The 17,214-nt window shown below is 46.7% G+C and overlaps 1 protein-coding gene across 6 annotated transcripts in view; it reads right to left on the bottom strand.

Moving 5' to 3' along the window:
* Positions 1-17,214, bottom strand: part of DGKD (diacylglycerol kinase delta) — a 118,224-nt gene that overhangs the window by 80,579 nt on the left and 20,431 nt on the right. For 5 of the 6 annotated variants that reach the window (XR_014830257.1, XR_014830258.1, XM_021075023.2 and 2 more), the window contains exon 2: positions 399-509. Coding sequence is in view for 4 of the 6 variants with exons in the window: in XM_021075023.2 (XP_020930682.1) it covers positions 399-509 (111 nt within the window). In the remaining 2 variants the exon portion in view is untranslated. Of the gene's footprint in view, positions 1-398; positions 510-2,327; positions 2,515-17,214 lie in introns of those variants that run through there. The other variant, XM_021075026.2, reaches the window with a different exon arrangement.

Below are 17,214 nucleotides of genomic sequence, written 5' to 3'. Positions count from 1 at the left end.
TGGATGCTAGTCAGGTTTGTCAACCACTGAGCTACAATGGGAACTCCTCAATGAAGGGTTTTTTTTTTTTTTTTTTTAAAAAAAAAAAGACATTTAGGCCGTAATAAGAGGTTTTGAAGCCACTGACCTCCAACCTTTCCAAAAGAAAGACACCTAACTGTAATGTGGTTATTTCCATGGCCTCTTCTCCTTTCCCCATTAAAGAAAGAGAAAATGAATAAAAATCCATGTTTATAAGAAATAAAACCCAGACCCAGCAGCCTAGAGCATTACAAAATACGCTCGAAATAACCGATCTAGAATTGAAGGCTGTTTCCCAAGATGAGGGCCAGGTGCCCAGCCTCTCCCTGCAGCTCCTTGGAGGGTTGTCTCTGCGAAGTTTCTCCACGGCATCTCACCTTGGCAGTTTTTGCGTAGTACAGTGTTCGCCCTCGAAGCTTAAAGTATCTCCTTTTTGACCGCTGGAATGAATTGTTCTGTTTGGTCAACACCCCCTCTTTGATGATGGTCTGAAAGCACAGAGACAGACTCATGAGCATGTGTCTTCACGGAGCTGTGCCCAGTGCACGTGCGTCTCTAGCGGGCCGACGGCCTAACAGAACTATTTCTCACACTCTCCCCAAACCCTGACCTGTGGACAGACTACGTGGGCAGCCAGGGGAGAGTGACACAATTCTCTGGGGGTGATGGCATCCCTGAGCAGTGGGGGGTGTCAGGGGCCCAAGGTGTGCCCTGCAGATGCTGGGGGAGGTGGTCAGCAGAAGGGGGCGCAACGGCTCACAGGACCACCGTGAGCAGCCCCGGGCCAGCGCACTCCAGCCTCAGCGTTTGCTATTTTTCAGCTATTCTTGGCCCCATCTCCATGTTCTCTGGCCTCCTGCCATTTCTCAGGATCCTGTTGCCAAAACTGTCGACATAGGTTGCTGTGGGGTTCAGCGCAGCTCCAGGCCTGCCCCCCTCGGCCTTCATTCCTGCTGGCAGGCCAGGCACGTGCACCTAACTACACAGTGACAGAAGTGCCACTGCCAAGCTCCCCCCACCAATCCAACCAACCCACCACCAAGCAAAGTTCAAAAGAATCACGAGGTGAACGGGAGTCCACTCAGCATGGCTCAATTAAAGCCAAGCTTCCCCTGGACTTGCTGCCCATCCCGCTGTGTCCTGGGCACTGACCGAAAGGCACGAGGCAGCCCTGCACACAACGTACGAGTCAAATCCTCAAGGACCTATCTGATCACCAGACACACTGAAGCACTATCACCACCAAAGCTAAGAGCAACATGCACTGAAACAAGAGCCCGGCCCCCAGCATCTGCCCACACCGAACAATGTCCACTCTACACGGAGCCTCACGGAGCAGTGGAGGTTCTGTTCAAAGGCAGGACGACTGGCTCAGAGAAGCTGTTGTTTAGTTACCTCCTTGCATAGAGCTTTGCACTTGAGGTGACTTTTTAAGCAGCTGTACAAAGCACTTGGGCATCTGTGGCCATTTAAGACGACATAAGATGAAACCAGACGCAGAAACCCTACATCACCCAGACGCGTCAGAAGGCAAGAGCCCATCACTGTGCTGTCCGGTCCCCCCACTGGCCCACTCCTAACAGGGAGGGGTCAGCGGCCAGGACGCTCTGTTGTCCCTGCAGAAGAATGCCGCAGGCCTCCCCACTGCCGCAGCCCGGCTCTGGGGGTCCTGCGGCACAGGCAGTGCAGCTCCTCCCCTTGTCCCCGCCTCAGGACGTCCTCCTGGAGCTTCCTGGGCAGGGTGGGCTGCACATGCCGGCCTGCGACCCCGTGCCAGGGGGGATGGAATCTGTGCCGTGGGAGCTGGCCCAGCAGTGCCAAGAGCAACCCTTTGAGACCCCTGGAGTGGATTCTGGAGGGAGACTACCGAGGCCCTGCCCTACTCATTCAGCCACGTGTACCTTCACCTGTACTTCTGAGGTGACCAGTCACCCCGCCTCCTCCCCGGCAAATGAGGAGATGCCAGGAACATGGCATGGCACGCAGATCAAGGAGCCAGCCGGGCCAGACCAGAGCCGGGCGGTCCAAGGCGGAGGGCAAGCCCAAGCTCCGGTCCCCGCAGCTCTGGACAGAAACCCACCATGACACGGAAGGGCGGCGGATGGCTTCCTAGGGTTCCTTCTGGCGCACTGCACGTGGTAATGCCATTCCACCGTGCTCTTCAAGCCAGGACAGCCCTGTCTGCACACAGCAGCGCAGCCCAGGACGCCTGCCCGCCCGCCCTCCGGGAGAGCCCTTCGTCTGGACCCCACCGGAGCCGCTCTCAGACCAAGGCACCTCTCCTCACCCCCAAATGTCTTCCTTACCTCTGCAGGGGGAGAAATCGCTTCCATCTCTTTGCCAAACGCAAATTACAGAAAAGAAAAAGAAAAAAAGACAACAAAACCAACAAGCCCAGAGCCAGAAAGTTAAAAGAAGTTATCTTTAAAGGATAAATGCTAGAGTATTTTTTCTTGCATCTCCCACTACACATGTCACACATAAAAGAAAAGCAAAATTAAAACAAAAATCTACTCCAAAACACACACACACACACACACACGCACACACACACAATCTTTCAGAAAGCGGATGAGAGCTGCGATCTTGGGCTACCCAAGGAGAGCTGTTGTTCTATTTATAGAACAAGAGTGCTCAGAAAAAGACTCTGGTGGGTTTCAGCGGAAAGGGCTGGGGAAAAGATAAAGACCAGTATTTCTTTGAAGCTTTCTCAGAAACGGCATTTCTTCTCCTATTCGCTGCTCGTGTAGACTATAGATATGCTGCAGAATATTTTTAACACTCCGTCAAAAGCAATGAACTAAAAGTGGTCAAGAAAAGAACAGCCCTGACTAATCTGCTGTGCTTTGCATTTGGCAGCCTGTAAGCGGCACCCACAGGAAACACTGCTCAGCTGGCAGGCCTCCTCCTCACGCCCGGCAGAGCAGAGAATGAGAAGTCCAAAGCCGGCGCCAAGCGCGCCTCGCGCAGGCCGGTCGGCCAGGCTCTCAGGACCGCTTGGTCAAGTTCTTTGCACAAACGAAAGCACCAGGTCTTCCTTCAAGCCATCCAGGGCCCCTTCATGACCTCAGGGACAGACGGACAGCCCACACAGGCCCTGAGAACCAGAGCAGCAACTGGAAGGGGAGCACTCCGCCCGCCTCCAGAGAGGACGCCAACCCCGAGCTGGGCTCCAGGGACGGAACCCGGCAGGGTATTGGGCCTGCGCCACAGCCACCAATGACCGACAGAGACGCACCCAACCCACAGGCAAGACCGCCCAGGCCCCTGCCGCGGGGAAGCTCGAGTCTCTAGTCATCCTGCTCAGGAGCAAAGAACCGAGCAAGGCGGCTCTGGAAAGGCCCTTCGAAGGACCTCAAACCGCTGGGCAGAGAAGGTCAGGTGGGCCCGCGAGCCCTGGTCACAGCCGCCCACCCACCAGGGGTCCTCAGTCCTTGTTGGGCTGTGTGCCTCCAGGGTGGGGAGCAGGAGCCTCTTCTGTCAACCCCTCTTCACGCCCTCCCAGACGTGCAGCAGCTGGGGCTGTGAGGGCTCCGGGGACGGCTCAGCCCAGAGGACAGAGGACACAGGGTGCAGGGATGGAGCAACCCCCCTACAAGGGAAGGCCTCCCAGAGCAGATCTCGGAAATGAGCAGGAGTCTGAGCAGGCCGGGCAGAGGGTCCACAGCCCCCGAGGCACCGCAGGCAGAGGCCAAGAGGGCCGAGAAGGTGGGTGAAGGGCCCAGATCCGACAGCCAGGCCTGTGGGTCCCAGGGGCCCCAAACCAGGGAAGTATCTCAGGATGTACATTTTAGAAAGATGATTTGAGCCACAATGCGGAGGAAAGGGGGAGGGGTGAAACCTAGAGGCAGGCAGAACACTCCAGAAACTCTCCTAAGAGGGCAGCCAGCCACATGAAGCATCTGGGCGGAGGAAGGAAGCATGCTCATGGGATGGGCATGAGTATGTTTGGAAGAAGACCCACCGTGGACAGGGCGAGGGCGGGGACCCCCGAAGGGGCTCCTGGGGGAGATGCAGGCTTGGTTTCAGACATGCTGACTCTGAGGGCCCCAGGGACGCCAGGGGGTGCTGCGTGGAGGGCCGGCAGCAGATAATGCAGTTGGGGTGGAAGAGAAGCTTTACAGTGGAGATGCCCCAATCAAGTTTCTTACAGGAAAGGGGTGGAATGAGAAGAGGCCCAAGGAACTGGGGTCCCCAGGAGCCCAACATCGGGTGCAGAGAGGAGGTGGGCGTCTAAAAGGAAGCGGTGCAAAACCAGGGGAGCAGACGAGAAAGCACCGAGAAGGCCTCCGGGCTGACAGCTGAGGTCAGGTGCAGGGGTGGGGTCACAAATGGGGGTTAGGGGAGCCCGAGGAGGGGTCTGCGAGGAGTCACCCAGGACCAGCCAGGCAGACTCGTGACCTGACCCAGGGCGAAGCCAGGTCAGAGTGCAGTGAATGTGACCCGGGGGGGAGGAAGCAAAGATGGTGGGATGCTTTTTTAACTTGCGTGTTTCTTAACTTTTATAAACATGGAATCATACTGTACATACCGTACTTGAACTCCCTATTCCTTCTGCGCTGATGTATTGTCAACAGATTTCCCTCTTGGTAACTTTTTGTCCGCTGTGGAGTATTTCACTATAGAGATGTGTGTATCATTCAATACACTCCCACTGCTGGAACGTTTAATATGCCTCCTACCCAATACCACCCACAGTGCTCCCAAGGTTACTGCCCTGGTGGAATATCTGCACACGTCCTGAGCTGGCCCTAGTGCAAAGTACCAGCACTAGAACCTGGGGACCAAAGCCCAGAACAGACACACACAGGTTTGAAAGCGTGACGTGTGACAGCAGGCCAGGAGAGAGAGGCACTACTCAATGAGTGGGCTGGGACATCTGCGGGGGAAGATGCCCTCGGTCTCACGCCTCGCAGACGCCCGAGAAGTCGGTTCCAGGTGGACTGCGGATTCGAAAAAGTGCTCTTTAAATGAGATTTTAAAAATGCTAAACATAAGCTATAAGATTGCTAAAGCCAACTTTATTCCAACCGAGGACTCTGTAATCAGACGTCTTACAAAAAAACAGCGAGAAGAGCCACATCTGGGAGAAGATATGTGAAATACTGCCCATAGCCAGAGGAAACATCCAGAATATTCTAAGAAGTCCTGCAAAATGATAACAAAGAAAAAGAAAGTACCAAAAGGAAAACTAGCAGAAGGCATGAACGCCCTAAGTCAAATGGTGACTAAAAGATGCTGAACAAGGAGTTCCCGTCGTGGCTCAGTGGTTAACGAATCCGACTAGGAACCATGAGGTTGAGGGTTCGGTCCCTGCCCTTGCTCAGTGGGTTAGGGATCCGGCATTGCCGTGAGCTGTGGTGTAGGTCGCAGACATGGCTCGGATCCTGCGTTGCTGTGGCTCTGGCGTAGGCTGGTGGCTACAGCTCCAATTCGACCCCTAGCCTGGGAACCTCCATTTGCTGCAGAAGCAGCCCAAGAAATGGCAAAAAGACAAAAAAAAAAAAAGATGCTGAACCAGGAGGCTGGATGGTAAGGAGCCCAGCAGGGAGCATCCTGGCGCTCAGCCCAGTGGATGGGTCTCACGTGTGTGCTACCATAAGTGCCGCAGCTTACTGCATTTATCCTGTGCATGTTATACGGTATGGGAAAACAAAGTTGACCACAGGATGGAAGGAGTTCCCTGGTGGCTCAGTGAGTCAAGGATCCAGCACTGTCACTGCTGTGGTGGTGTTTCAGTCCCTGGCCCAGGAACTTCCACATGCTGTGAGCACAACCAAAAATTAAATTTTAAAAAAGGACGAAAGTGGAATTCTCTTGTCTTGCAGCAGGTTAAGGATCCAGCATTGTCACTGCAGCGACTCAGGTCATTGCTGTGGCATGGATTCGATCCCTGGCTTGGGAACTTCCATATGCTGTGGACGCAGCCAAAACAAATTTTTTTTTTTTTTAATAAAAAAAGGTGGAAGTAAAACTTCAGGCAGAGCTTTGCTGATGCTATCAGTGTCTCATGTTATGTCAGTGTGAGAACTTCTGCAGTTTCCCCGACCACCAGCTTGCCTGAGGGATGGAAAGAGGGGCTGCAGGAAGGCCAGGAAACAAAGGGGGAGGAGGATAAAATAAAAGGAGTGAAAATTTAGCCAAATGTTCACGTCGGTTACCTACCTGTCCTTCGACCTTCTCAGTCCTTCAACAAAAAATGCATAAACCATCCAAAGTCAAAGTAAAAAAAAGTGGGGATATTAACATAAAAAGTTAATACGCAAAAGAGCTATTAAAATGTTTCCAGGAAAGAAGCTAGTGAAATGTGTTACTTTAAATCTGCACATCACCTGAAACTCTCATCAGCAATTTTGTATCTAACGCTCTCCTAATAGAACACTTCTGCTCTATGAGGCAATCACCAATATTCAGACTGACAAATAAGAAAACTGGTCACTGAGGGACTGAGGACTCCATCCAAGGTTAAACAGCTAACAAGAGACCACAAAAGAAAATGTCAGACCTCTCTACTCTTACCTCAAACCTTCTATGGTTTATAGTTTGGGAACAACACCATAATCGATAAACAAGAAACAACCGGAAAACAATCTGTTCACAAAACACAGGCATGCACAACATATCCAGAGACCAACAGGTTATTTTAAACACTTTCTGAGAGCCCACATATCTACTACATGCATATACGCCAGCTGCACCTTTTAATTCTCGCAATGACTTTGGAGCCATGTAGTCATCTTCCCATTTTATAGACTAGGAAACTGAGGGTAGCAAGAATTAAGAATCAGCTCACTTAAGACCACATGGGTAGTAAATGGAAGACCTGAAATTCAAACCTAGAACCTAGACAGCCAGGCCAAAATATCTGCTGGCAAGTCTACGACACTCCATCACAAGGCTGTCACCCTCACCAGATCAAGGGAGTCTCAAGAGCCATGGCTGCCTCACTGATATTAATCCTAGTCACCCAGGGCCCAGCACTATGAATTCTGCAGAAACTTTCTGGAAAATAGCAGAAAGGGCTAATATCCCTAATCTATAAAAAGGTTCAAAAAATCAGGAATGAACTAACACGCTGATAGAAAAATGGGTGTAAAATATGAAGAGCCATTTCACAAAAAAATTAATATGGCACATTTCACAAAAAATAAATTAAAATGACCCTTATAAGAGTTCCTGTTGTGGCCCAGGGGAAACAAATCTGACTAGTAACCATGAGGATGCAGGTTTGATCCCTGGCATCACTCAATGGGTTAAGGGTCCAGAGTTGCCATGAGCTGTGGTGTAGGTCACAGATGTGGCTCAGATCCTGTACTGCTGTGGCTGAGGCGTAGGCCAGCAGCTGTAGCTCTGATTCAACCCCTAGCCTGGGAACCTCCATATGCCATGGGTGCAGCCCTAAAAAAGCAAAAATAAATAAATAAATAAGGCCCTTAGAGTGCATAAAAAGATGCTCAATCTAGCTCCTAATAAGAGAAAAATTAAAACTACATAAAAATACTTTTCTCACCATCAGATTGACAAAGAAAAACAGCAGCACGTTGTGTGGACAAGACTGTGAGGAAACAGGCTGGTCTGACCCCAAGGTGAGGTGAGCCCTGAAGATAGGTAATATCTGGCGAAACCTGACAAATCATACTGCACCCACCCTTTCATCCAGCAGGCCCACTCCAAGGAACAAACCCCACAGATACTGTGGCAAAACAGAGAATGAGGTTTGTACAAGGGTATTTGCTGCAAATTATTACAGTAGAAGACTGAAAATAATCCAAGTGGCCAAATAAACTATGGTATTTCACAAAGGAGAATATGAAAGGAGTGAGGAAGACCTTTATACAGCTATGAAGGCTCTCCAGATCATATTAAGTGAAAAAAGAAAGGTGCAGAACATGCTATCTTTTGTGTAAAAAGGATATTTGTTTACAGATAAAACTATGGACAGATAAAACTTAAAAGCAAATATGTGCACACATTATTTTTAAATTTTGAAACAGAAACCACAGAAGAATAAACCAAAATAATAAAATAATAAAAATGGTAAGCTGTGGGGGGAGGGATAGAAAGAGCAGATTACAGAGAGGAGGAAGCCAGACCTCTCAGAAGGTATATAATTTTTTAAAGGACTCACACAGAAAGCAGCCTCTGCAGGGTGGCAGCACCCAGGGGAGCTAACACTGGCCACCTTCAAGAGCTTCCCATTGGAGTTCCCGTTGTGGCGCAGTGGTTAACGAATCCGACTAGGAACCATGAGGTTGAGGGTTTGATCCCTGGCCTTGCTCAGTGGGTTAACGATCCGGCATTGCCGTGAGCCGTGGTGTAGGTTGCAGACACGGCTCGGATCCTGCGTTGCTGTGGCTCTGGCGTAGGCTGGTAGCTACAGCTCCGATTCGACCCCTAGCCTGGGAACCTCCATATACCGCAGGAGCGGCCCAAGAAACGGCAAAAAGACAAAAGACAAAAAAAAAAAGCTTTCCATGGATGGCCCCACTTCATCTGCACAACAACCTCCTAAGGGAGGTACTGTCAACATTCTCGTTTCACAGAAACAGGCAAGGAGAAGAGATGAAATCAGTATTTGTGCAGTGCCCACTCTACCTGGAACTTAGTTCTCATCACTATTTCCTTCACTCTTCACCACCTATGAATTATTACCTCATTTCACTTATGAAGAAACTGAGGTCCAGAGAGGTCCTGTACCTATAGAGAAGTGACAGAGATGCGGTGCAAACCTATGTCTGTCTGATTTCAACTCTCTCCACTCTCAGCATCCTGTGGGGAAGAAAAGTGTGCTTGAGGGAAAATTTTCTTCCCTTTTATGTTTTTGTCGTTACAAGTAAGACTAAAACCCCAGAAGATCAATTAAGTGAGGTGGAGATCGGCAATCTACCCAAGAAAGAGTTCAGAGTAATAACCATAAAGATGATTCAACTTTTTGAGGGCTGCGACTGAGTCTCTGGAGCCACCCCAGGAGCCAGAGCTGTAATATCCTCTCCTCTTCCACCTCCCGTTGCAAACCATTAAGGCTGTTTAAACATAGTTTGTTTTTGTTTTTTAAAAAAGGGAAAGAAAAGGATCCAAGAACTTGGGAAAAGAATGTATGCAGAACAAGAAATTACAAGTTCTTAAAGAACAACCAGACTGAATTAAAGACTACAATAACTAAAATGAAAAATATACTAGAAGGAATCAATAGCAGAACAAATGAGGCAGAAGAACGAAAGAGTGAGCTGGAAGACAGAGTAGTAGAAATCACTTCTGTGGAAAAGAATAAAGAATGAAAAGAAATGAGGGCAGTTTAAGAGATCTCTGGGACAACATCAAATGCACCAACATTTGAATTATAGGAATCCCAGAAAGAGGAGAGAGAAAGGGCCTGAGAAGAAAACTGAAGAGATAACAGCTGAGAACCTCCCTAACATGGGAAAGGAAAGAGTCACCCAAGTCCAGGAAGCAGAGAGAGTCGCATACATGATAAACCCAAGGAGGCACATGCTGAGACACACAGTAATCAAATTAACCAAATTCAAAAAGACAAAGAAAATATTAAAAGCAACAAGAGAAAAGCCAACAAGTAACATTAGGCAATCCCCATAAGGCTATCAGCTGACTTTGCAGCAGAAACTGTAAGCCAAAAGCGAGTGGTGTGATATATGTACAGCAATGAAAGGGAAAAACCTACAACCAAGAATACGTGACCCAGCAAGGCTCTTGTTCAGATTTGACAGAGAAATCAAAAGCTTTACAGACAAGCAAAAGTAAAAGAATTCATCACCATCAAACCAGCTTTACAACAAATGCCAAAGGAACCTACCTAGGCAGAAAAGAAAAGGTCACAACTAGAAACAAGAAAATTAAGAAATGGTAAAGCTCACTGATAATGGCAAACATGCCGTAAAAGAAGGAAACCACCCGCACAAAAATATGATATCTAAATCATGAGAGTACAAATGCAGAATATTTAAAATGCATTTGAAATTAAGACATCAGCAATTTATAACAATCATGTGTATACAGAGACTGCTATACCAAAACCTCACAAAAACCTGCAATAGATGTACACACAAAAAAGAACAAGTTGTAAGACTAAACCATAGTCACAACTAATCCTCCCACTCTTCCAGGGTGAACACATGGACAGACATGCATGTATCAAGGCACAACCATCTCCACTACACACAAAGTTGGCCTCCAAACACACTGTGAGGTTCAGGTAAGGCACCAAAGACTCACCCAGACTCTCTGAGCCTAGACAGTAAAATCCATCTCCCCATGAACCTGTGGAATGAAATGCGCTCTTTGTTTCAACAAATATTGATTGCACACTTAGTGCAAGCACTGCTAGTCATATGATGATGAAAGAGACGGGACCCTTGACCTTTAAGGAATCTGTATGCTGGTAGAAGGGTACTTGTACAAAATAAAAGGTACCCTAAGAATCTGCTTTAAATGCTCAGAAAAAAAGCAGGGCTCAGGGGTGGAAACAGAAGACACAAAGACACAACACCAACAGCTGTTTGGATAGTGATTCAACTCTCCTCCCTCCTTTTGCGTACGTTTGGAAATTTCCATTATAGCGGTACAGGCGGAGTGCTCTGGAAACTCAGACAGGAGTGAAACACAACAAAGACTTGAACACAAGGCCTGCTACCACTTGGATGGAGTGCAGCCATCGTCCTCAGCCAGTTTCCGGGTGGGTCAGTCCCCTCTCAAAAGGTTTTATAGAGAGTGGAAAACGCCTGAGAAAACAGCTCAGACGCTACAAAGTGCTACACAAAATAAAGCAGTACCCCAACCATCATTACTCAAATTCCTCTTTCTGGGCACACGCTCAACCCGCTGTCCCCTTGTCTGTTTTCAGACATTAGGTGGGAAAAAGGCCAGTGCTAAATAGCCCAACTCTAGGCTGATGCGCTTACTGGAGGTTATGTTTTCTTTACTTGAGAACACTCAGAGTCCAGCCACTGCTAACACCTGCCACTAGCATCCTGAGATAACAGCCTTCCAGTGTGTTTTCAGTGTGTAAATATAACAGAAAAGTGAAGTTATATAATATACAAATTATTTAATAACCTGCTTTTCCAAACTCTACATTGTGACTAGATCTGCTTTTATTTTATGTTTTGTTTCTCTACAGCCTACCTCTGCTTCATTTATTCAGATGCTCAAGGACACTGACGTAATTACAAACATATCTAAGAAGGGACAATATATTGTACCTCAAAAAGTCTCCACATCAAGCTAAATTATATCTTACTTATATCAAGACCTTGAACTCTCTGCTTATATACATTTAGATTAATTTTCATCACAGGAGTTAAAAGTTTAAACAAATGGGAAGTTCCCATCATGGCGCAGTGGAAATGAATCCGACTAGGAACCATGAGGTTGCACGTTCGATCCCTCGCCTCGTTCAGTGGGTTGAGGAAACAGCATTGCTGAGAGCTGTGGTTCAGGCCGGCAGCAACAGTTCTGATTAGACCCCTAGCCTGGGAACCGCCATATGCCCTGGGTATGTCCCTAAAAAGACCAAAAAAAAAAAAAAAAAATTTAAACAAATGGGAACATAACTACCATGTTCCACCAAATATATACATTTATTAGGATATTATGAAATTTAAACCCTGTTTTTACAAATTATGCCCTGTGGTATATCTGGCTCCTTAAATTTAACCTGCTTTGATTCAACAGTTTGACCTGTTCGGCTGTGTCCTGGGACACTCTGAAGTAGAGCCTGAGGGCAAACCCGTCTGCTCGGCTACTAGTGCACAGGATCCATGGTAAGACGGCCTCTCTTACCATAAGGATGCTTCAACTGAAGGGAAGCATTTTATGCTTTTGTTTTTGTTTTCTTTAGTACCAAATAACAATGCTCATTCTAGAAAATGCACAAGAGACATAAAAATTTTCTGAACTTCACCACCCAACAAAAAGAACCTCATTTTAAAATGGGCCAAGGACTGGAATAGACATTTCTCCAAAGAAGATGTACAAATGGCCAACACACACATGAAAAGATGCTCAACATCATTAGTCATTAAGGAAATGAGTCAACACCATGAGACATCACTTCACACCCTCCCGAATGGCCATAACGGAAGAAAGGAAGGAAGGGAGGGAAGGAGAGAAAGGCGGGGCGGGGGGGGGGGTGCAGAGGAAGGGAGAAAGAGAGAGAGAGGAAGGCAGGCAGGAAGGAAGAGAGGGAGGGAGGGAAGAAAGAAAAAAAGAGAGTGACAACTGTTGACAAGAGTAAAGAAACTAGAACCCTCAAACACTGCTGATGGAAATGTAAAATGGTGCAGCCACTGTGGAAACCAGTTTAGAAATTCCTAAACAAGATCAACACAGAATTACCCAGCAATTCTGCTCCTGAGCTATGCGTCCAAAGGATCTGAAAACGGACATTCAAACAGTAAAATTCATAGCAGCTCTATTCACAATAGCCAAAGGGTGGAAGCAATTTAAATGCACATCAACAAATGAACAGATAGAACAAAATGCAGCACCTCCATGCAATGGAATATTATTCTACCAGGAAAACAGAATGAAGCACTGACACATGCTACAGCATGGGTGAAACTTCAAACATTATGCGAAGGGAAAGAGGCCAGACACATATTACAGATTCCCCTGATCTGGAATGTCTAGAATAAGCAAACCCATGGAGATGGGAAGCAGGTTAGCGTTGCCAGGCCTGGGGAGGACAGGAGAATGGGGCCTGCCTACGGAGTGGGGAAGGGGTTTCAACGTGGGGGATAAAGAAGTTCTGAAACTCAAGGCGTGATGGCTGCGCAACACTGTTAACAGACTTAATGTCACTGAATGATACATTTAAAATGGTAAAGAAAGAGAAAAAGAGCCTGACCCTCTTCCATCTTGCTCCAAGGACAAAGCACTGTTCATCCCGGAGCCCAAGGTGTGCCTCACCGTCGTGGGGCTAGAGGAGCCAGGCTCCGGAAAGCCACCACAAGCCGGGCACCCTTCACCACCCGCCTTCAGGTGCAGAAGAGCAGGGCCAGCCAGAAGTGGGTGGCGGGTGATCCAAAACATCCTACTGCTCAGAGAGAGGTGGTAGGGAGAGAACTGGACCTGAGGCTAGTCTCACGTGGGACTCACATTTTTTTTCCAGAGCCAAGCACACAGATAAGGGCAGTTCAAATCCACAGACCAGCAAACACCATTCAAGAATCAGTAAATGAAAACAAAAACAAAAAAGAGGAGGTGAGGAGTTCCCACTGTGGCACAGTGGGTTAAGGACCTGACCACAGATGGCTCGGGTCACTGCAGTGTGGGTTCAATCCCCGGCCCAGCACAGTGGGTTAAGGATCCAGAGTTGCCACAGCTCAGATTCAATCCCTGACCCCGGGAATTTCCATATGCCACAGATGCAGCCATAGAAAAAAAGTGGAGGTAGACTGAAGATATGCTATAAAGCACATACATAAATCTGAAATAAATTATTACTGAAAACAGAAGACCATTTTAGAAAATATGTGCTTCCTATTAACAAATTAAAATCAAAAAATTTTAAAGAACAGGAAGCACCAATGAGAACAGGATAAAATTAAAAAGACAACAAGCTATCCCATCAAAAAATGGACAGAAGATCTAAACAGATAATTCTCCAAAGAAGACATACAGATGGCCATAAAAAAAAATGAAAAGATGTTCAACATCACTCATCATTAGAAAAATGCAAATCACAGCCCAGGAAATAGCAACAACAACAACAACAACAACAACAAAAAAGACAAAAAAAAAAAAAAAAAGGAGTTCCCGTCGTGGCGCAGTGGTTAACGAATCCGACTAGGAACCATGAGGTTGCGGGTTCGGTCCCTGCCCTTGCTCAGTGGGTTGATGATCCGGCGTTGCCGTGAGCTGTGGTGTAGGTTGCAGACACGGCTCGGATCCCGCATTGCTGTGGCTCTGGCGTGGGCCGGTGGCTACAGCTCCGATTCAACCCCTAGCCTGGGAATCTCCATATGCCGCGGAGGTGGCCCAGGAAATAGCAACAACAACAACAACAACAACAAAAAAGACAAAAAAAAAAAAAAAAAGAAAAGAAAAATGCAAATCAAAACTACTATGGGGTACCACCTTACACCAGCCAGAATGGCCATCATCAAAAAGTCTACAAACAATAAGTGCTGGAGACGATGTGGAGAAAAAAGGAACCCTATTACACTGTTGGTGGGAATGTAAATTGGTGCAACCGCTGTGGAAAACAGGATGGGGATTCCTCAGAAAACTCAAAATAGAATTACCATTTGACCCAGCCATCCCACTCCTGGGCATCTATCCAGAGAAAACCATGACTCACAAAGACACATGTACTCCAATGTTCACTGCAGCACTATATACAATAGCCAAGACATGGAAACAACCTAAATGCCCATCGACAGGGGAGTGGATGAAGAAGATACGGTACATATACGCAATGGAATATTACTCAGCCACTAAAAGGAAAGAACGGCATTTGCACCAACATAGATGGACCCAGAAATTATCATGCTAAGTGAGGTTAGTCAGACAGTGAGACACCAGCATCATATCACTTACATCATATCAGTGACATGTGGAATCTAAAAAAAGGACACAATGAACTTCTTTGCAGAATAGATACTGACTCACAGACTTTGAAAAACTGACGGTTTCGAAAGGAGACAGGTTTGGGGGATGGGGGAATGTGCTGGGGGTTTGGGATGGAGAGGCTATAAAACTGGGTTGTGATGATCACTGTACAACTATAAATGTAGTAAAATTCACTGAGTTAAAAAAAAAAAAAAAAAAAGAAATTCCCGGAGTTTCTGTCGTGGCTCAGTGGTTATTGAATCCAACTAGGAACCATGAGGCTTCGGGTTTGATCCTTGGCCTCGCTCAGTGGGTTAAGGATCCGGCGTTGCCGTGAGCTGTAGTGTCACAGATGCAGCTCGGATCCTGCGTTGCTGTGGCTCTGGCATAGGCCCGTGGCTACATCTCTGATTAGACCCCCAGCCTGAGAACCTCCATATGCAGCAGGTGCGGCCCTAGAAAAGACAAAAAAACAAAACAAAACAAAACAAAACAAAACAGAAATTCCCAATTTTTATCAAAATTGTATCACATTCAATTTAATAAAAATAGGCTATTATGATTTAAAAAAAAAAAAAGACAACAAGCTAAGATACAAGCCCTGATAGAAAAGGAAGCAAAAATAATCACACTACAGCAGAATTAAAATCCACACGGAAGGGACTACAGGGGAAATGTACACTGCAGAAAATGTCACTGATGGTGCACAGGACAAAACTAAGATGCTCTCAGAACGAGGCAGGAAACCATGGAGAGGAGAAAAAAGTGAGAGAAGAGCTCATGGACAGTGGTGAAGGGACAGACCATCTTAAGACCTGCCCAAAGAACACAAAACAAATGGAGATGCAAAAACCAGAGGTAGGAGACAAAAACTAACCACCTCATTTTAATACTGCCCCCAAAAGGAAAGCAAAGCCCTCTGCCAGCCTGAGGGGCTGAAATCAGTGGGCGCCGCCTGTCCCGAGCACAGGAAGGGAAGGGTAGCATCCCAGCTGCCCTGCCCTCGGCCCTGCAACCCCACCTCTGGGCTCCACCCTGAAGATTAAAAGACAGACTGGGACACAGCAAGCACCTGCTCAAAGACCAAAAAGTCAGCTCAAAGGGACTCTCCTGGGAAAATGGGGACAATGTGAGCATCAAAAAGGATGACTATAAGAGTTCCCGTAGTTGTTCAGTGGTTAATAAATCTGACTAGGAACCATGAGGTTGCGGTTCGATCCCTGGCCTCGCTCAGTGGGTTAAGGATCCGGTGTTGCCATGAGCTGTGGGGTAGGTTGCAGACGTGGCTCGGATCTTGCGTTGCTGTGGCTCTGGTGTAGGCCGGCGGCTATGGCTCCGATTCGACCCCTAGCCTGGGAACCTCCATATGCCGCGAGTGCAGCCCTAGAAAAGCAAAAAAAAAAAAAAAAGTATGACTATAACTAATTATAAAACTGAATAAAAACAGTCACAAACCCATAGTGATACCCACCCTCCCCCAGTGCGCGCACACGCGCACGCACACACACACACACACACACACACAGAAGAAAACCGTTTGCCTCCACTGAGGATGACTAATCTACCAAATCCTTACTTTGAAAATTGGTAATTAAACAGAAAGAATCCAGTAATTACCCTGCCTTTTGTAGAAAGAATTGTAGTCCTTCCCCAGCTGAAATGGGAAGAACGTACCAAGATAAGTGTGGAAGAAATGACAGAAAGCTGAGGGGGAGGGTCCGTTTTCAAACTCGCTCAATGAAAGTGATTCACACAAGTGATTTTGTATAAATGTTGAAAATCACCTGGCAAAAAGTTGCTGGGGGAATTTGCATGGCCCCAGTCATAAAGAGGGAAACCTATACTTCGAGTGGAAAGACCTAGACCTCCACAGAAACCAAAGCCAGACACAACAGAGTGTCTTCAGCACACAGAGCATCCCCCTACCTAGATCTGCCCAAAACATCAGCCTGAAGAAATCCGGGTCTTCAAACCTCTCGGAGTTTACAGCAAATTCAGAGCATAAAAGGACAATGCGGAAGAAGCAACGAGGACACCATCAGACAAATCCAAAAACATTTCATAAGACAACTGCCCTTGTCACTTCAGAAAGTCACCATAATAGGACAGGGCAGCTGAGGGGAGCTGGTTTAGGTTAAGAGACTAAAGAGACACAACCACCAAACACAATACATGAACTCTGATTGGTACATGGCTCCCAAGAGGTGAGCTAGAAAAGACTTTGGGTTCAACTAAAAAAGAAAGAGTCTAGAAAATTACATTTAATTTCTCAGCTGAAATAATCAAATGTATATAAGAGAATATCCTTATTTTTAGGAGTCCTTTTTTGTAGGAATTTAGGTCTAACAATGGTATATCGGAAATGTCATTTTTAGAAGATATACATTGAGCTATATAAGGGATAAATTTTAAACTGTTGTGATGCCTACAAATTACTTTCAAAAGGTTTATCAAATTATTTATTTATATTTAATACATCTAGAGAAAGTATATTTGGCAATATGTTAACAAGTACTGAATTTCAGCCCTAAGTACATTAGGTATACACCATACTATTACTTTTTTTTAATTTTCCACAATAAAAAATTGAAGACCTTTCCTTGCAAAGATATTCTCCACAGAATA

This window comes from Sus scrofa, chromosome 15 (genome assembly GCF_054392235.1).
Source record: "Sus scrofa isolate SSC_HxYL_T2T_F1_AM1 chromosome 15, Sscrofa_HxYL_maternal_Yorkshire_Landrace_v2.0, whole genome shotgun sequence".
Classification (NCBI taxonomy): domain Eukaryota; kingdom Metazoa; phylum Chordata; class Mammalia; order Artiodactyla; family Suidae; genus Sus; species Sus scrofa.
This window is presented reverse-complemented; position numbering and strand designations above follow the sequence as displayed.